Below are 21,067 nucleotides of genomic sequence, written 5' to 3'. Positions count from 1 at the left end.
CATGCAGTGTAGCTTGATCTGACTGAATCAGTAAAGAGTAAATCATTTCAAATGACACAAATTATCATTTATTTACATGTCAGAACATTATAAAAATAAAAATGAAGTAAAGCACATGTATTTTATAGCAACACTGCATACAATGACCAACTTTAAAATGCAGCACCACACAGATATGATTCAGCTCTTCATAAGAGTGAAGAACAGTGCTTTAAACTGTACAAGATTTCATTTTTTTAAATTATTTACAACTCATCGGCAGAATCCAGTAATTTCATTTGAAGCTCATCTGATGTGCGTCTAGAACTGCTTGTCTGATCTGCAGACTCGTCCCGCTGCTGAGAAACAAAAATTTAAAATCATGAATGATGGCTTGTATGTGCTTGTAATTTTACAGCAGGCTTATGGGAATGAACGTTTTCAAATGAAGAAATGCTGTGACACATCGAGAGTGGAGTATTTAACACAAATGTGGAATTCTACACTTTTTTTCTCAAACTATTTAAATATACTAAATGGCTGAAAGTGTGCCTGCCTCACACTTGCTAATTGATTTAAAAGTAATCATATTAATTAATTAATTCTAGGCTTCTGATATTGTAGCAACAGCTTGGTGAAGGCCTTTTCTTGTTCCAGCATGTGAGTGCACCTGTACACCGTAGAGGTCCATAAAGGTGTGGTTTGACAAGTTTGGAGTGGAGGAATTCCAGTGGGCTGCACAAGATTCCTGATTGACCCCTTTAAACACCAATGTTTAATTGAGATGCCGATTGCAAACCAGAGCGGTGCCTGACCCTTAAAATGCTCATGTGAAAAAATCCCTCGGAAACAAAAAGTCTAGTGAAAAGTATTCCCAGATGAAATAAAGACAGTTATAGCTGGATACACCCATATTGTTAGCCACTAATTAATATAGGATGTCTAACAATCTGGTGGTCTGGTTTCATGTTATTCCACCGATTTATCATGGTCAGGGTAGCTGTGGGTTCGGTTCCCTGGACGCAATGCAGTAACACACTTTGTACAGCATGCCAATCCATTGCGGGGCCTAGCCAAATTTTTGCCCTGACATTAGTTTAAAAAATGTTGGTGTATTATTTAAATTTGTAAAGTGTTCATCCCTTACATGTCTCTTAAAGATTCTACTAATCAGTTTGCTCCGATAAGGATCCTGTTGGCTCGGGCTCTTTTGACGTGATCCGGGGCTTTTCTGTGGTTCAAATGCACGATCAAGGTCAGGCAGACGTGTGCCTTTGGGCTCAAATACGTTCAGATCCTTAAAGCACTCTGTCTCAATCATCTGCACAAAGAATAAAAAGAATCTTCAGCACAATAAAGTAAGAAACAATATTTGCTGTGTTTCTGTGGCTTTAAATACCTCATTCTGCCATGGGATGGGCATGCTTCCCGTGTTGAACTTAGTATAGAAGTCTTTGTCTGTTATATCAATGTTAACTCCTTTAACTGTGGAGAACTGGTCAATGTCCAGGACATCTTGACAGTACACTGCCTTTGGCTGTTGGCAAAGAAAAACACTGGTTTTAAGGATCTGTTACTTCCATGGATAATAAATAAAATGGTTTCTTGCCTTCTTAAGCATTAAATGCTATTTTTATTGTCCAACCCACATATTCATAGTGTCTAAAATAAATACAGTGTATTTTATTATTTTTGGTATGATCTCATTTTAGAAAAGCTTATTGGTTTAACAGTCCTCTGCATGTCATCAAACTTCAAAATGCTGCCTAAATGAGCATTCCTGCCTGCCCAAAAAAACAAATGTAATTAATGTGTTTAATAATGATGATTGCAGTATTGGGGTGCAGCCAAAAATATAATTTCTTTAGAATGTTGGAAGACTCATGGAAAATCTGTTGGGTAATTATTTATGGGATCTCCTTTCTGTGTGGAGTTTTCATGTTCTCCCCGTGCCTGTGTGGGTTTACTCCGGGTGCTCCGGTTTCCTCCCACAGTCCAAAAACATGCAAGTGAGGTGAATTGGAGATACTAAATTGTCCATGACTGTTCAATATAACCTTGTGAAGTGATGAATCTTGTGTAATGAGTAACTACCGTTTCCTGTCATGAATGTAACCAAAAAGTGAGCCTGTGGCCAGCTAGGGCATCATGTAGTGCACAGAGGCATTGAGCATATCCAAACTGAGTACAAAGAAAAGAAAAATCCAAAAGGAGCAAGTATACCAGTATGGCATTACAATTTATTTGTTTCCCTTTGATTCACTATTTACTTACATTTGGTACGAAAGGTGGCGGTAACATTCCAGCCTCTAGCCTCCTGAAGTTGAGGTCCTTGAAGAATATGTGGTTCTTGATTTCTGATACACTATCAGCCTTGCACCCCAGTCTGTGCTTTGGGTTTTTGGCCAGGAGCTAAATTAAATACAAGTCCATTAAAATCAATGAAACAGTTACTCATTGCATACTTTCAGTGAGCTCGCCAACTACACATTACCCTGAATAAATGGAGAAAATATGTTGCAGTAGTAGTTTTATATATTAATTTTATTTTTAAAAAGTCATATACAGCCATGTGAAAAAGTTAGGACACCCCATGTCTTTTTGAACATTTTTAAACATAGGGACATGTGAACTTAATTTGAACAGTATTGAGAGATGGAGCTTATATAACTAAACAAATAAAACTGAAAAAATTACTTTTAAACTCAAGTTGTAAAATGTAATGAACAAAAATGGAAATTTATTGTGAGGAAAAAGTTAGGACACCCTATGCCTTAATAGCTTGTATTTCCCCCTTTGGCTGAAATAACCTCAATTAGATGTTTCCTATAACCATCTACCAGTCTCTGACATCGACTGGGAGAAAGTTTTTCCCACTACTCCATGCAGAATTTCTTCAGCTGTGTGAGGTTTGAGGGGTTTCTTGCATGCACAGCCCGTTTCAAATCACCCCACAGTATCTTAATGGCATTAAGATCCAGGCTTTAACTTGGCAATTCCAGAACTCTCCATTTCTTTCTTTTGAGCCATTCCTTGGTGGATTTACTGGAATGTTTTGGGTCATTGCATGGTCCATTTCTGCTGGAATTGGTTTGCCCCAAACATGTCTTCTGTTACTGTGCCCAAATAATTCAACTTTGGTTTAATCTGTCTGAAGCACATTGTTCCAGAAGTCCTGGTCTTTGTCAAGGTTTTCTCTGGCAAACTTGACTCTTGCCCTGATGGTTTTTTTGGGTTTCCTCCCTGCACACCTCCCATTAAAATCAAACTTGTGCAGTCTCTTTCTGATAGTAGATGCATGTACCTTGTTATCAACTGTGGCAAGAGCTACCTGTAGGTCCCATGATGACATTGTAGGATTATTGGAGACTTTTTTACGCATCTTGCAGTCTGCTCTTGGGCTGAACTTGCTAGGAAGGCCTGACCTGGCCATCTTGGCCATGCTGGCAGTTGTTTTAAATGTTCAACACTTGTAAATTATTTTCCGGACAGTAAAGTGGCTGATTTCTAATAGTTTTGAGATCTTTTTAAATCCTTTCCCAGACTCATATGCATCTACAACCTTCTTCCTGAAGGCCTCAGAGAGCTCTTTAGGTCTCACCATGGTGATACCACTCACTTCAACAATTAAGAGCAAACCAAACTAACCTCTGAGGTTTAAATAAAACTCCAATGTCCTCTAACGATGGTCTAATCATTGCAGCTGATGTGCACTGGATTCTAATTTTAGACATTTTAAGTGGTAATAAATGTGGGGGTGTCCTAACTTTTTCCTCACAATAAATTTCAATTTTTGTTCATTACATTTTACAACTTGTGTTTAAATGTAATTTTTAACATGTTTTTTTTTTTTAGTTATATAAGCTGTTTAGTTACATAAGCTCCATCTATCAAACAAAGCTCAAATGTCTATGTTTAAATATGTGCAAAAAGACAAAGGTTTTAATGGGGTGTCCTAATGTTTTCACATTACTGTATATTCATTTCAGTTCCATCAACCAGTTAGTGCTCGTCAGGGTCATGGGAAATAGGAATACCCTGGGTAGGGTGTCAGCCCATCGCATGGGCTTCGACCAACCCTCCCAACATAGCCAATAGCACAGCTGAGATTCAAACCAACATTTCAGTGGTGGTTTCAGACTGCTGCACCACCTCAGCATCCTAAAATATTTTTTTAGACATTATTCAACTGGTTCCAGTCATTAAGTATAACAAAGTTTGTCACTAAGCTGTTTTTCTGTTTAAACATTTTTGACATACACAAAAGGAAAACTAAAGAATGGCATAATACATACACTGATGAGCCAAAACATATAAACCACCACAAACAAATGAACAATTAGACAATTTTTCTTGTCTTACTCTGGGATTTATCAATAGTTCGGCTGATCAAGTAAACACCTGAGTGACTTTGATAAGGTCAAAATTGAGAAATGTTTTTTTTTTACTGATTAATAATTATTTCATGAAGTCTGGAACAGTGGTGAGCCACGACCCATCATTGCTTGTACAGACTGAGACTTTGGTGGTTCTTCCTTTTATATCAGTCTTGATTCCTTCACCTGTTACCAGTTCACCAGCTTATTGTGGAATGTTTCAAAACTGCATTCTATCAACATTTTCTCTTATTTTGTTCCTGTCCCAACATATTTAGAGTGTGTTGCAAGTATTAAATTATAAATGTGTTTATATTTATATACTCTGGACAGGGCGCCAATCCATTAAAAAGCTTAAACCGCCCCCATTAGACATAGCCAATCATGTCAGCATAGACATAGTTTTGGTACGCAAGATGATTATACCGCTTGGCAGATGTCTTTGGTGTCCATGTTGAACTTGACCCCGTAGCGCTCAGTGGTCTCCAGTACTCTTTTCTCAAGATCCTTCCTGTGTAGTCGTTCAGTGCGATCACGGAACGGAAGACGACCAGCTGTCATCTCATAGATGAGACAACCCAGTCCCCACCAGTCAACACTGAAATTGTAGTACTCATCCTTAATGACCTCTGGTGCTACAGGCACAAATACACAGATATTCAATCAAGGTCAAATATTTACACACATGAATAAGGGACAATTTAATGAGTTTTGCAACTGTTTGTTCTTTGAGACTAAATGACTAAAATGCCAAGGAATTTAAAATTGTATTGTGGATTTTCTAAACATCAGTTGGGTCAAAAATATACATACAGCAACTTGGATTATTTAATAGATGATGTAGAAAGTTCTATAATGTCTTTAGTTCTTGTATGGCCTCCTAATTTTATGTTGGCAGTTGACTAGAGCAGGTGACCCTTTAAAAAGTACGGGCACCCTGGTGGATATTCCGCTAGCACACCAGCACTGAGATTCTGAACACCCCTGTTTGAATCTCAGCTCGGCTATTGGTCGGCTGGGCACCATCTAACGGGCACAATTGGCAGTGCCTGCAGCAGACAAAATTGGCCATCGAGTCTCCTGGGTGAGAAAAGACCAGACTAAGTGGGTGGGGTCTTCAAATGCTGTGTCAGGTTATGCCAAGTTTACACTACACGACTTTTCAAGTCTTCAGGTTGCTGTACAGTTCACACTACACAACTAGATCTCTTGTAATCAGGAGTCTTTCAAGTCGGTGTGGCTTTCACACTACACGGCTGATCGGCGATAGGGGGTTTCACACTACACAATCTATCACCAACTGAAATTGCAGGTGAGCTTCTCTGGTCTCCCAAACTACGTTTTGTCACATGAGAAGTGACGAGGGTTTATTGATACCACGTCCAAAAATGCACGTCAAAATATATGGAGCGATCAAAGTTTGTGCGCTGATGTGCAGCGTAAAAGCAAGAAGGAACAATAAATGAATCCGAGTGGACTGGGCCATGTGGCCAGCAGGAATTGTTTGTTCTATAGTGAGTTGGAGGTTAATAAATATTTTTTGCAATGCAATGTTGGTGTTATATTTTGTAGAGAACGATAAGGTCAGAAATACTGTAAAACCTGAGTGTCTGCCCCTTTTCCACCTCCCCTGCATTTTCCCTCACCCCGTATTTTGCGTTCTCATTGCGTTCTCATACCCTTTTCGAACGCAGTTGGGATTCCCAGCAACGGAAGACTAATTAGCTATGCTAAATCGGGAGAAAAAGAGAGAAAATGCATAAATAAATAGAAAAGAAGTACATGGAAGCTCACTTGACTGAAGACAGTGTCATTGGCATTCCAGGAGCTGGATTTAAGTGAATTTTGTTTTGTTTTATTAACAATGGACATGTTTAAACTAGAGTTTCTCTTAAGATGTGTCATCTAGCAAGTAGCTTTTAGTCCATACATATTGTTCCCACATAGTTACAAGCATACAATTGTCCAAAATATCTTATGCTGAAGCATTAAGTTTTCTCTTCACTCAAACTAAGGGGCCTTGGCCAACTTCTGAGAACCAACCCCATAGCATTATTTCTTCTCCACCAAACTTTACAGTTGGCACAGTGCAGTCGGGCAACCACCTTAACACAACAGATGAATTTAAATGAATGAAGAAAACTAAATTGATTAGCTTGGCTGGTTTTGAAGGGGGTAACCAGGGGGTAACCAGAGGTAACCTGTCTAAATATTTGAGTGTTGAGTGCTTTAAGAAACTAAATATTTTAAACAAATTGAAATTTAAATATTGACTGGCTTAAGTGAATTTCGTTAATTTTAAAGTGTGAGCACTAAAACCAATGATTTTATTGATAATAATTTGTATACTATTTTACTTTGATAGTCACATATGTATAATATAAATACTGTAGATAGAAAAGAAAACCTAAAATACTTCAAAACACTACCTCAGGTGTTTAAATGTGACCTAGTTCTTCAGATATGATATACTGTAAAAATGCAATTCAAAGTGAAGTTCAGTTGGCTAAAGTAGCTTATTTTTGTTTACCACATAAATCTTACTAATGTTATACTACAGTCATGTTCAGGTGGAGAAAGTACTGGGTTTATAGAGAAAATATAATAAATCAACTGCATATCCAAAAAATAAAGATTCAGGATGTGTTACTAGGGCATGGTAAAGTAGAAAAACACCAGTTTTGGCAGTTTAATGCCAGTAGCACAGTAAGGCTAGCAGCACAACACTAAAACAGCCAAGAAAACTTAAATCTCTGTCTCCAAAAGTAACTTATCAACTGTTAAGTTTGTCTGAAATTTGTCTGAATGCAATTGATGTACATTATGCCTACAAAAAGACAGTCAGCTGCTCACCTTTAGTCAGAAAGAAAGCAAAGGTAAAAACATGTTGGACAGCTGACAGTATATGTTATGGTGCAGTAACACCTGCATGAGTGTTTAATTCCTGCTTTCTATTTTTAGCTTCCTCCTTTTTTTTAAAGAATGCAGTAAAACCACTGACACTGAGCAGTGAACAATCGCTCTTTGTCCAGTCTACAAGGCATCAAATACTTGTTTGATGAAAATATAAAATGTCTGTGTACTTCACCCAAAAGTCAAGTGTGTGTGGTTTATTTTAGAGAATGTGACATACCCATGTATCCTGATGTTCCCACCTGGCCACGAACAACCTGTCCTTCTGGCAAGATGACTGCCAAACCCAGGTCAGATATCCTTATGTGCCCTGAAGAATAATAAGAATAATGATACAGTAACACTGTCAATAGATTCCATTGTCTGTTTTGGATTTTTTTTAGCAAACTGTATTGTGGGTATTGTTAAACAATTATATTTAACTGCACACCATTTTTCTACAACAAAAGGTTGAGGTAATATACACTACATGATAAAAACCAAATTGTTGCCACCTGGCACCTACACATTCACCTTGGGATTTGAGCTTCCACTCTTCTACGAAAGCTTTCCACTAGATGTTAGGTGATCACACTTGGTTTTTTAAACATATTTTCCTTTTTTACCACACTTTACATTTGGCACTAAAGAAGCCAACTTTAGTGTAAACCAGACCCCAGCCAAACCCAGATTTATCTGTCAGACACTAAATCCCTATTCATTGTTCCAAAGAATTTATACTTCCTAATAGTACAGTACAATGACACTGTACTTTTTCTGTCAAAATTTTTGTCAGGCTTAGGCAAGACTTGGTTTAGGCAAGTTAAACTTGTGCAATGGGACTGATGTTTATGTGCAGGAGCCACAAGTGGTCGCTGCACATAAAGGTTATAAACTGGCCAAAACAAATGGATAATGGAGTTTGTGAATTATTAATTCTCTGGCTAATACCAGGAATCTTACCAAAAACAGTGTCCTATTTCAATATTCCTTAAAGACTTATACGGATGATTCTTGAGTAACCAGTAATTACCTGTCCTGTCATGAAAGTAACCAAAGTGTGTTAAAACATGACATTAAAATTCTAATAAATAAATGCTTTTCTCATTAAGTTTTACTGTGCAATATGGATGTAATAAATGTTAAGTGTTAAAACAACCTGTCCTACAGGAACAAACTATGCCAGAGCGTACATGTGCATTCCTAAATGGTTTCCTTGTGTAAGTTTGTTTTGATTCCTAGTTTTGAAATGTGTTTTGATTCCTAAAATGTAAATAATTTTCCTTGGTGTGACATATATAGAAACAATTATTTATGCACAACTAATGCTACTCATTTGTTTACTTCGTTTTTCACATGCCAAGTAACCTCTTTCTGAGGTCTAAATCTATTACATTAGGGCATAATGAGTGCAGTGTTTCCATGTATGATTGCACTTACCATTATCATCCAAAAGGATATTTTCAGGCTTTAAATCCCTGGAATGGAATAGAAAATAAGTTAAATTTTTGTTATGTCTTAGGATTGAAACTGCCAATATTGAGGTTGTGCAGCAGTCTAATGAGCTAACCCACCACTGCTGACATCCGAGTTTGAATCTCAGCTGTGCTATTGACCACCCTTGTGCCTACACAGACATGATTGGCTGTCAGGAGGTAAGGTCAAAGGCATTCCTCATTATTGCTGTAATTGTGCCCTTTTGCTGGCTGGTCGAAGGCACTTGCACATGATGGTAAATAATACTAAATAGTATTGCACGTACACAATAGGATTTGTGAAGGCCAATGTAGTGATTAAGAGGGGGCTGAGGGGTAGTTGACAGTCCTTGCATTAACCCTATGAGGCATGATGGTCACTGTAAGAAACCACTTTGTTTTTTCTTATTTCTGAATTTCCACTGTTGTTTAAAGAGGTAACATTTACATTTTCTAAAAATGTTTAATGCTGCTATGGGGAGAGTTCAAAAAGAACACGCTAGCACACCAAAGCTGTCATTTCGAACTTGACGGTTAAAAACTCAGCTCTAGCAGGTTGGGCGCCTACACGAACATCGATTGGCTGTTGTTCAAGAAGGGTGCCTGAGGGGACCTCATAACTGATGCAATTGCGACCTGACCTCTGCTGACTGATTGATAGTGCCTGCACAGAGTCGAGGGATAATGAGGATCAGGGTGTCTCTCCGTACACAAAGCTGATCCACATATGAACTCGCCTCGTGCAGGTGAAAATATGCAGTTGACTACTGCACATGTCAGAGGGGGTGTGTGTTTGAATTAAAATAGTGATAAAACACAAGGCATTGACCAGTCAACAAAAGTGGAAAAGTTGAAGTATGGCAATGGGGAAATAAAGCTGTGACTGTTCTTATCCTTGAATGTTGTGGACACACATATTGACACATATGGAGTGAGTTGTGAGTCCTAAATTGAATTTTTTTTAATAAACATGACAATAACTTCAAATTGGCCCAATGAACATGGCAAAAAGTTAAAAAAAAAGGTCCTACCCACTGTGGCTTTTAAAGTGATCAGTGAGTGTGTACGACAGTGCAGTTAATGTATGTCTCAGCTGAAAACTACCTACCTGTAAATAATAGAGTTTTGGTGGAGGTGGTCCAGTCCACAAAGGACCTGAGCCGCATAAAACTGCACTCTTGTCTTGTGAAATCCTGAGTTTCCCATGTTATATATGTGAAACTTCAGGTCTCCTCCGTTCATTAGTGTCAGCACCAAACAAAGGGCCTCCTTGGTCTCATATGCATACGCTAAACTGACCTGCACATAAACACAGCACATGTTAGCAGCAGTAATGCTTCCTATAGATGCTAACACAACAATAAGGAGAAATATTATGCAATTTTTGGGATTTCTTGCATGAACTGTTCTTCATGCCTCTCAGGTGGCCATTCCTAACCATGCATCACCATGTTTCTGATTAGCTTTTTGGTTTTGAGTATGTCTATTCATATATCAATATTCTGTTAAGTTTTAGGTGATGAACTTTCTATTGTACATTTTTCAGCTACGAATTTACATTTATTGTTCCTTCAGTGCTTGCAAGCTTTGCATCATTAGGCATCAAAGCAGACCCAAACCATGATGCACCATTACCATGCTTCCCAGTTTGGAGTGGGGTTATTTTTCACCTGTCAGTCTTGTATTTTGTTCTCTTAGTGAGATCTTTCCAGAATGCCCATTCCTATGGAGGGTTCACAGAACTGAAATTTGTCTTTTTGGCAATTGATACACACTCATATCTTTGGAAATGCTTTTTTATTTTCCTATTGTTTTTATCCATGATTTAGATAATTAATACCCTCTTTCTAAGTCTCCCTCTCTATCACACAACAGCAAATAAATTTGCAAGGTAAAGGCTAGCACAGGCATTCCTTTCAGACACATGCAGCCAGTTTTATGGACCACCATGCTGAAACAGTAAAGGTTGTTATTCTTACCACAAATCTACTGTTAACTTTCTCCAGGATCTGTTTCTCATTGAGGGTCAGAGCTTCAGCCTTCTGCTTCTTGATGCGTTTCTTCTCCAGTTTTTTACAGGCATACATTTTCCCAGATGCACGAGCCTGACACGCACACACCTGAGGCAAGATTTGTCACGTGCATGGTTTCATTTTAGAAGCTTAAGGTTTAGTGCAGACTTTTTTCTGTTTTTGACAGTAGCTCTTAACCAAATACTCACCTCCCCAAATCCTCCCTTTCCCAAAATTCGATATTCTCTAAATGTGTTCCTTGTGACTGGATATCTGTGTGGAAAAATGTTACATATACATTCCAGGCATTTATAACAATATAACATGGTGTACGAAATACACATATGTGAACATCAGAATATATATTGGGTTTTTTTTTATTCTATTTTTTTGCATTTCCTCAACCCTAGTCCAATTCCCAGATTATAACTTCCTATACCACTGCACACCATTTGCTGACTGAAGAGAGCCACAGATTATTACATGCCCTCTTTGACACGCGAGCAGTTGCTGGCTACTTCTTTTTACCTGCCAGAGCTGGGATCTCATAGATAGCCGTATCGCAAATCGACAGTCACATGCTCCTAGCCATAAATTAATCATCTTTTAAACGCATCAACTGAAGACTGAAGAATGACTGTTTTAGCACTTGGGGTCCTTTTTTCTAATCACTGCTGGCATAGCATTTAGCATAGCAATTGGTTATTTTGATTCACAGTAAAAGTTGACCAGGCAGCGCTGGGATTCTGAACTCCCCAAGTTCAAATCTCAGCTCTGTTACTGGTCGGCTGTGCGCCCCCTAGTACGCACAATTGGCAGTGTCTGCAGCAGACAACCTTGGTTACCTTGGTTAGCAGCCCGAGGCGCCTGTAGAGAGGTGGAGGTGACTCTTTGTATGCAATATCCAGCCTCACTTGGAATCCACCGAAGTATAGGCGAATAGGAAGGGGTCGGGGGACTGCACAAGCATCGGAGGGAGTGTGGGGCAGGCAAATATACCCCCCTCGGATGCGATCGGGAATCCCTAGCAGCGGAAGACTAATTTGCTATGCTACAATCGGAAGAAAAGGAGAGAAGATGCATAAATATAAAAAAAAATTGACCAGGGATGCACTTATTTATTTTATAAACTCATTTAAAAATGTGGCATTCTGTGCTGGTGCCATGTTGTTGACCTATTTCAACAAACAGGGTTTGTCTGTTAGGAAATTGCATTGTGCTTGTTTTATGTGTTAGCAGTGGTTGTTGATAAAATAGCTAAATCTACATACATAAAACGGGTGTCCACATATTACTTACCCAATGTCAGGATTTAAAAAAAAAACTTAATTTACACCATTAAGTTGTTTACCTTTCAACCATCTTCCACTGCAGAAATCGGTCAAAATACATGCTGTTCTGATAGTCTTTGAAAGGTTCTCCACTTAGATACTCATGTACCACACTGGATCAACAAATACCAAAAAGAAAAGATGCTCAGATCATCATTAATATTTCTGTTCAGAGTTCATAAGCCACAAATTCCTCAATCTTACTTGCGACAGTCACTAAAAACACTGTTGTAGATGTTGAACTTTAGGTTCTGGTAGCACAACTTCTGGTCCTTGTCTGGTATCTCCTGCAGAAATGTAGGAGACTGAACAGATACATGAGCAAGCAAAAACAAATGCAATAGAAAGAGATGCAAGACACATATTCAAATGCATTTCTTTCAGTTTTTTTCCTGATTTATATGGATCCTTACCCCTGGGTTGAGATACTTTTCAAGTATGTCAATGCCATAACTCTCCCACTTTTTATCTGGTATCACTTCATGCTCTTCCTAAAAGAAGAAAATGGACAGAAGAGCACAAAAGCTAGGTAAATGCAGAATTCTTTAATTTTGTTAAGATCTGAGTCATCACAAGGGCAAAGAAAAGAAACTTAGTATACAAGGGAATATATCTGTAATACATATTTTAAGAGATTTTTATCCCAGTATATTGTAACAGGCCTACCTGCCAGGCAGAACGGCATGGGGGGCACGGGTTACAGAATCATGCACATCTGCCAGGCCATTTATGAAAGCATGGAGGTGCAGATGATTGATACTGCCAGTTTTTCTTTATCTGGCAGTAACCTGCCCCTCATTGAACATTACTTGCTCCAGATAACGAGATGCGGGATAGTGGTAGCCTAGTGGGTGGAGCTTTGGGCTTTCAACTGAAAGTATGAGAGTTTGAATGACAGCTCTGCTGTATAGCCACTGTTGGGCAAGGTCCTTAACCCTCTCTGCTCCAGGGGCGCTGTACAATGGCTAACCCTGCATTCTAACCCTAGCTTCCAAACAAGCTGGAATACGTGAAGAAAGGATATCAGCTGCCGTTGCTGCACTTTTTAGTCACGACACTTTTTCGGCCATCACACTTTTTAGCCACAGATTTGTTCTACCCTGGTTAAGCATTATGCAAACTTCAACCTAGTGCCTCAATGATGATATTTTCAGAAAACAGATGTATATATGAACATATAAAAGAAATAAAATTCATGAGAATATACTTTTTAATCATTCAATTACAAAAAATAATGTTTCTTGCTGAAAATATTGAAATAATTTGCCTGTAGTGTATGTAAGCTTTGAATTTTATATGGTACATGGTGTCTGTGTATAAACGATAGGTAACAGTATTAGGCATGTAAACTTAATTAACTCGCAAGATATTTTATACCAGCTCCTAATTGTGATTAAGCAAAAGTAATACCGTTGCATTCAAGAAGTCAGTGCAGCGTTTGAGCTCAGGTCTCGTCTCACAGTATTGGTGGAATAATGCCTTTCCAATGGGTTGCTCTACACACAGGTTATAATAGTCCCGTTCTGTAACACGGAAGAGTTCACTTAGATGATTCCTAATGGCAAATGAAGACAACCTGATAGATTAATGTTTTTTCTGTTATTCTAAATCTCACCGATACTTTTTTCCAGCTCAGCACATTCATTAATGTGAGGAAAGCGCAGCAGTTCTTTCCATCTTCTACTTCTTCCTTTGTTTTTTCCTCCACAGCCTGCAAAGACATTAACAATAAGAAAATATAAGAATAACATCAATACAGTGTAAATTATGGTAGACAGTGGATTATAGACAATGCTAGACCGGAATCTACTTCAACCATTCTAATAGTCTTTCATGCTTGTACAAATTGAAAACTGCAGGGTGACATCACATAATGTTTGGTTTTCTGTAAATATTAAAAATCATTTCTGTATTACTTTACTGATATTTATTAATATAACTGGCCCCGGCAGTTTAAGAAAATTGCCATCACATATGCCTTACCTAGATGCATTGTGGAAGTCCATCAAGGCTTTGTGCATGTTTAATTGGATAAAAGATTATTTTATCACGTTATTTACCTGACCCAATTATATAAGCTTTACAGACGTAAACAATGCTTGTTCTGATCAGAAAGTATAATAATAACTGAAAATGAAGTTCCTGCATAAGTCCGGTTCTTCTGGTTTATCTACTGCATGGAATTGGTTTTGCTACTGAGAGGTGTGGTAACTCTTTGTGTCCTTATATGTATCTTTTGCTTGCTATTAACTTGAATGGTTCATTATGTCATTATGAGTGAGTTATATCAGGCCACTGCTGCTTGGTTATTTTTTTTTTTTTTACAGCTTTAACAGGTTTAGCACAGAGGTTACTCCAGATTTTACCATGATGTCTGATGTGCGTCTTGTGGTATTCTTATGTAGTACATTTACTGATGTCCTTATACATTTCCTGCTCAAAATTAAAGGTATAGTGAATAGCTAAAGTAAATAGATTGTGGAAAAAATCTGTAATCACTTCCTGAGGATGTGCTAAAAATAAAATGGATAAGAAAGGAAAGTGTATTCAGAGATTTAAAAAACATTGCCTACGTGTAAAGCTATCAAGCTCTTCTTTTTACCCACCAGCAACAGACTCCTACTCAGAATCAGAACATGTACAGAGGAACATGCTAGACAAGTACCTGACTGTAGTGGGCTTGTGAAATAAAGTGCTGCACCACCAGAGTGCAAAATACTTGTTTTAACACGACCACATCTATCACAACAATTGGCAGCTGTGTATTTTGTTTACCCTATCTTTACCAACATAACAGCACTAAACCTTTTTCTATCATGCTTGATCAGATGAACCAATTTACTGCGAGCAATCTGAGAACACTCCTCAATACAAAATCTCTTCATGTGCCAATTTACAAGATGCAAGAAGTAAACTTGAAGTCAATACTATAAGGATCTTTTTGATTCAAATAAATTGTTCACTGATTAACATAAATGAATATGAATTTTTAAAAACATATTTCAATAGTAATTATTAGCAGAATTAAGTACCGTTACTGCAAGGTCAATTTTAAACTGTAAAGCACATATGATATTCTCTACTACCATTTATGTTTTCCTGCACACTAGTGTTTATAATTGACCAATGTCTGAATAGTAATAATAATAATAATAATAATAATAATACGATAAGCATATAGCACCAATGTTGCTTAACAATGATCAGACATGAAATCAAACACAAAAAAGAGCACTTACTGTATGGTGCAGATGTACAGGGAAAATACATTGTGATTATGGTGACGGACAGCACTGGGCTAAAAGTTCATTTTGTAGAATACAAATCTCCTTAATTCTTAACTTTACAATCAAAGTCAAGCACTTGCTTTAAAGTTTTTACAAAAACACTATGCAATCTAACAATCTAAGAACGGAAAAAGATGATGTATTTGTCTAAAAAGGGTTAGAAAGGCTCTGGGATTATAGTGTGAGACATTATGTTTAAATGGAGGTAACTTGTAACAACAGTGAATCCAGCCTGCTGACATTTAGCAAGGTCTTAGTGACATCACAGGAATAAGATCCCCCTTTCCAAACTTATTTAGCTAAGATCAGGGCTAATAACAACAAAACACGAACAAGACTAGGCAAAAATCTGATTTATGTGAGGATAGACAACCAGTGCTAAGCGAAAACAATTTGGTAGTGTTTTGAAGACCTAGATGAATGAGATCACCAAGAATGTAAGTAATGAATTCCACTTTTCCTTACTGATACCATAATATTGAACTCACCTGAAAGACTTATATTCAAACTGTTTAATTACTATCAGTGCCATATGCACTTAAAATAAAATAAAAGTTATATTATACAAGTATTATAAGGCCTTGTGCATATAACCAAAAGGTTTTTTGTTTTAAAAATGGACTGGCTTTTATTGTTTTTGACTCTTAGCTTACATGTTAGTACTGGAGTTGGTTATGGGTTAATTTAATTAAATATAAATTCAATCAAATCTGTCAATTTAACAAAAGTAAGAAATTAATATAAAGTACTGATTGCTACCATACAAACAATAAATAAAGTATTGAAAAAATAAAGAACAAATGTTGTTACTGCAATAGTTTTACTGTATTTTAAGTTTATTTCTTGATTTTTATTTATTTATTTATTTATTTATCCATCTTCCATCTTCCCGAAGTTTCCAATTCACCCTTTGGCCTGTTTTAAAGGGAAGAATAACCAAAGTTGTTTAGAACTTGTTTAGAAAGAGAATAAGACAAAATTCACACACAGAGGACTCTGGACCTGTGCACCAACCACACTAACTGCTGTGCCACTGTGTTGATGTGCCATCAAGTGCCTAAACCGGTCAGTTGGTTAACATCACTGTACTTAACTTAGTTACTGTAAAAAGAAAACAAACCTATAAATGAAATTTCCAAAAATAACTACAGTACAATTGTTTGCCCTTTAAAGGTAAGTAGTTAGATAGTTAGATTTATACCAGGTGTCTGTTTAATATAAGCAGGCAACAGTCAAATATCTTTGGTATCTTTTATCATGCAAACAGTGGTGAGGTTAAAAATAGATGCAGGAAATTAGTGATGAAAGTGAAATAACGCAACACCTGCATTTCTGCTTATCACCTGCACTATGTTCACCTGAGTAACCTGAGAACAAGAGATATGTAAATTGATCAAGAGATACATTTATTACATTATTGGCTATTGTTTACCATACTTTTGGAAAAGTATTCATAACACTTTGACTGGCCAGTTTATTAGTAACACCTATACACCTGTTTGTTTATGTAACTATCCAATCAGCACAATAATAAAATAATAGATTAAAACATACAAACTTGCATAAACACTGTAATAATGCTTGTCTGGAGTGTGTACTTTATATGGTATAATGGTATAAAGTCCAATATATTTCTAAGACATACATAATAATGACTAACACCTGCACACTCTTCTAACAAAACTCAATGAATTTTATAAAAACTATCTACAATCTATTTTTTTCAGTAAAACAACATTGTTTTAATGTTGTTATTTTTTGGTTTTAGATGACATCTTAATTGGAAAAAAAAAAAAAACACATTAGAAAACATTTTGACAAAATATACACAGGTCCTACATACACTAAAGTATTGAATGTAAGACCTGTAAGTATTGTATGTATTGTATGTAGAGACAAAAGTATTGGGACACTGAATTTATGTGTTTTAGCCACAACAACTGCTAACGTGTAATAAATCACTTATAAAAATACTTCCATTTGCTTTAAACAATGGAAGCCCTGACTTCAGTCCCACTAAACAGATTTGGAATAAACTGGAACATCAGTTGGGCTTTCTTGACCAACATCAGTGTCCAGCCATACAAACATTCCTTTGACTGAATGGGCCAAAAGTTCTGAATTGTTCCCCCACTCTTTGCAACTCCACCAACTGGTTTACTATTTAGTGTTCTAATTTTAGCTCTGGTACAAATGAATGCATGAGTTTAAGGAACATAAAAGGAGCCAAACCTGTTTTGTGCTTCAGGGCATCAGATTTTACCTGTTTCCTAACCCCCTATACACTCTGCTTATGACGTGCATTGTTTGGGCATGGACCAAGAAAAAATGTAGATTGTATGTGCTGATTCCTATTTAACACAATGAACCAGAATGGGGAGATATTAGTATGAGTCAAATACAGAGGGAGAAAAACGTCAGTGTCTTCATTTAGAAATATGGCATAACTTAACTTAGATCAATAGCCCATGTAGTACATTTTAAACAATTTTGTGACAATTTTGAATGTTTTTTATTAATTAGATAAGGCAATTGAACCTATAATATTTATATGTTTGGAACTTACATACAGATGTCTAGACTAGGGCAAAGGTAACTCAGTGTTAAAGGTACTTGACTAGTAATCTGCCAGGTTCTTAACTTTGCTTGTACTGTATTTGGTCACAAGAAATCAATTGTCAGTACAGTACTAGTCGTAAACCAATGTCAAATTAGATTCAAGTTTAATCCTGATCAAATTTTGCACCTTGCAACTATTGTGTGCACTTTCAGATCAAATTTGGCTACCGAAAAAAAATCATAAATATTTGAAAACCACTGGCATAGACTATTACGAGTTAAAAATGACAAGCAAACTTGATCTGATATCACCACTCCTAAATTAAGAAAGTAAATGCTTTAAATTCTAGATGAGATTAAGAATTTCCAATCCCTTTTTTTTTTTTAGAAAACCAATTTAAACATAACTATCCTTAATGTTTTTAAAATAAGGGTGCACTTTCCATGGTTTTGTTAAGAATAAAATGAAAACAAGCTCATATTACCTTCTCTAGCCTTGATCAGAGCAGTGTTTGCTACCATGGATTCGATCTCCATCCCTGCAGTGTCATTAATTAACAGAACTAATAAATCACGGCTGTCCTCTCTTGAGTGATGCGTGATGTGTAATGATGAACTTCTTCCTTTGATGTTAATGTCTAAAAAATAATAACACAATAATACAATCTTAACAAGTTATCTCATTTGGTTGCATGCATGCTGCCAGGGCTGGTATGCTTCTCAAAAGTGTCTAACTGCAAATGAACTAAAACAGTCAAACCTGTTAGTACTGCATTTACCTACGTCATGTTTTAAACAGAAGGCGGATCAAAAACATGACACCGTCCCAGCTGGTCGTGCTCTGTGCTTTGTTGACGTCACTTAAATTGTTGAACAGCTTTACCTTCTGGGAAAAAGGAGGTAGGTAGGAGAATCTGGTTAAGATAGCAGTCGGGTGTGTGCATGTAAGTACTGTACAGTACTATAATTCCAGTAGAGCATTGCGCAAGTTATTAAATTGGTAAATAAAGTGCCTAAATGCAAAAACATTTTGTTCAACAGTCCTGACTTTAACACTATTAACACTTCTTAAGGATGAACTTATATAATGAGAAACATTACTTGCCAAAAAACATGGTATCCTGCCATCCTTGCCATCCTGAACATGGTAGAATAGTGCAGTATGCAGTATACAGTATGTAGTAAGCAATTTTAAAGACAAAAACTATACCCAGCAATTTCCTTTTCCCAACAATGGCTACTAATTAATAAAAAAAATGCTGGAGAGAGGTGACATCTAAAGAATTTGAAATACAGTGTATCACAAAAGTGAGTACACCCCTCACATTTCTGCAAATATTTCATTATATCTTTTCATGGGACAACACTATAGACATGAAACTTGGATATAACTTAGAGTAGTCAGTGTACAACTTGTATAGCAGTGTAGATTTACTGTCTTCTGAAAATAACTCAACACACAGCCATTAATGTCTAAATGGCTGGCAACATAAGTGAGTACACCCCACAGTGAACATGTCCAAATTGTGCCCAAAGTGTCAATATTTTGTGTGACCACCATTATTATCCAGCACTGCCTTAACCCTCCTGGGCATGGAATTCAGCAGAGCTGCACAGGTTGCTACTGGAATCCTCTTCCACTCCTCCATGATGACATCACGGAGCTGGTGGATGTTAGACACCTTGAACTCCTCCACCTTCCACTTGAGGATGCGCCACAGGTGCTCAATTGGTTTTAGTCTATCACCTTTACCTTCAGCTTCCTCAGCAAGGCAGTTGTCATCTTGGAGGTTGTGTTTGGGGTCGTTATCCTGTTGGAAAACTGCCATGAGGCCCAGTTTTCGAAGGGAGGGGATCATGCTCTGTTTCAGAATGTCACAGTACATGTTGGAATTCATGTTTCCCTCAGTGAACTGCAGCTCCCCAGTGCCAGCAACACTCATGCAGCCCAAGACCATGATGCTACCACCACCATGCTTGACTGTAGGCAAGATACAGTTGTCTTGGTACTTCTCACCAGGGCGCCGCCACACATGCTGGACACCATCTGAGCCAAACAAGTTTATCTTGGTCTCTTCAAACCACAGGGCATTCCAGTAATCCATGTTCTTGGACTGCTTGTCTTCAGCAAACTGTTTGCGGGCTTTCTTGTGCGTCAGCTTCCTTCTGGGATGACGACCATGCAGACCGAGTTGATGCAGTGTGCGGCGTATGGTCTGAGCACTGACAGGCTGACCTCCCACGTCTTCAACCTCTGCAGCAATGCTGGCAGCACTCATGTGTCTATTTTTTAAAGCCAACCTTTGGATATGACGCCGAACACGTGGACTCAACTTCTTTGGTCGACCCTGGCGAAGCCTGTTCCGAGTGGAACCTGTCCTGGAAAACCGCTGTATGACCTTGGCCACCATGCTGTAGCTCAGTTTCAGGGTGTTAGCAATCTTCTTATAGCCCAGGCCATCTTTGTGGAGAGCAACAATTCTATTTCTCACATCCTCAGAGAGTTCTTTGCCATGAGGTGCCATGTTGAATATCCAGTGGCCAGTATGAGAAAATTGTACCCAAAACACCAAATTTAACAGCCCTGCTCCCCATTTACACCTGGGACCTTGACACATGACACCAGGGAGGGACAACGACACATTTGGGCACAATTTGGACATGTTCACTGTGGGGTGTACTCACTTATGTTGCCAGCTATTTAGACATTAATGGCTGTGTGTTGAGTTATTTTCAGAAGACAGTAAATCTACACTGCTATACAAGTTGTACACTGACTACTCTAAGTTATATCCAAGTTTCATGTCTATAGTGTTGTCCCATGAAAAGATATAATGAAATATTTGCAGAAATGTGAGGGGTGTACTCACTTTTGTGATACACTGTACATGATAAAGCTTCATTTGCTTCTTCTTCACATGTAATGATTTTGTATTATATGTTCCGCTGTAATTTGTTATACACCACAAACTGATCTTATTAAACTTTTAAATTTTGCATCAAGATATACAGTATATTATATGGGTTATGTGAATAGATGATATGACATGGCATTAAAGTAGCATAGAAAAGTGCATTTTTGGATGCAGACTTTTGGAATACCATTACTAAATAATTTTATACTTATTTAGCCGATCCCATTTTTGTCTTCCTTTC

General features: G+C 37.5%; 1 protein-coding gene across 1 annotated transcript; it reads right to left on the bottom strand.

The window, feature by feature from the left end:
- Positions 1-45: 45 nt before the first annotated feature.
- Positions 46-18,762, bottom strand: grk5 (G protein-coupled receptor kinase 5). The gene is made up of 17 exons (XM_063013604.1): positions 18,691-18,762; positions 18,397-18,549; positions 13,681-13,776; positions 13,476-13,588; positions 12,479-12,556; positions 12,270-12,370; positions 12,086-12,178; positions 10,944-11,007; positions 10,702-10,842; positions 9,831-10,021; positions 8,688-8,725; positions 7,489-7,578; positions 4,782-4,990; positions 2,254-2,391; positions 1,379-1,516; positions 1,127-1,300; positions 46-338 (listed from the first exon to the last, which is right to left on the bottom strand). Exons 2-17 carry the CDS (start codon positions 18,446-18,448, stop codon positions 246-248), a joined length of 1,809 nt encoding a protein of 602 aa, XP_062869674.1. The 5' UTR covers positions 18,449-18,549; positions 18,691-18,762; the 3' UTR covers positions 46-245.
- Positions 18,763-21,067: the final 2,305 nt, after the last annotated feature.

This window comes from Trichomycterus rosablanca, chromosome 18 (genome assembly GCF_030014385.1).
Source record: "Trichomycterus rosablanca isolate fTriRos1 chromosome 18, fTriRos1.hap1, whole genome shotgun sequence".
Classification (NCBI taxonomy): Eukaryota; Metazoa; Chordata; class Actinopteri; order Siluriformes; family Trichomycteridae; genus Trichomycterus; species Trichomycterus rosablanca.
Note: the sequence above shows the minus strand (reverse complement) of the source record. Positions and strands in the feature narration are given on the sequence as shown.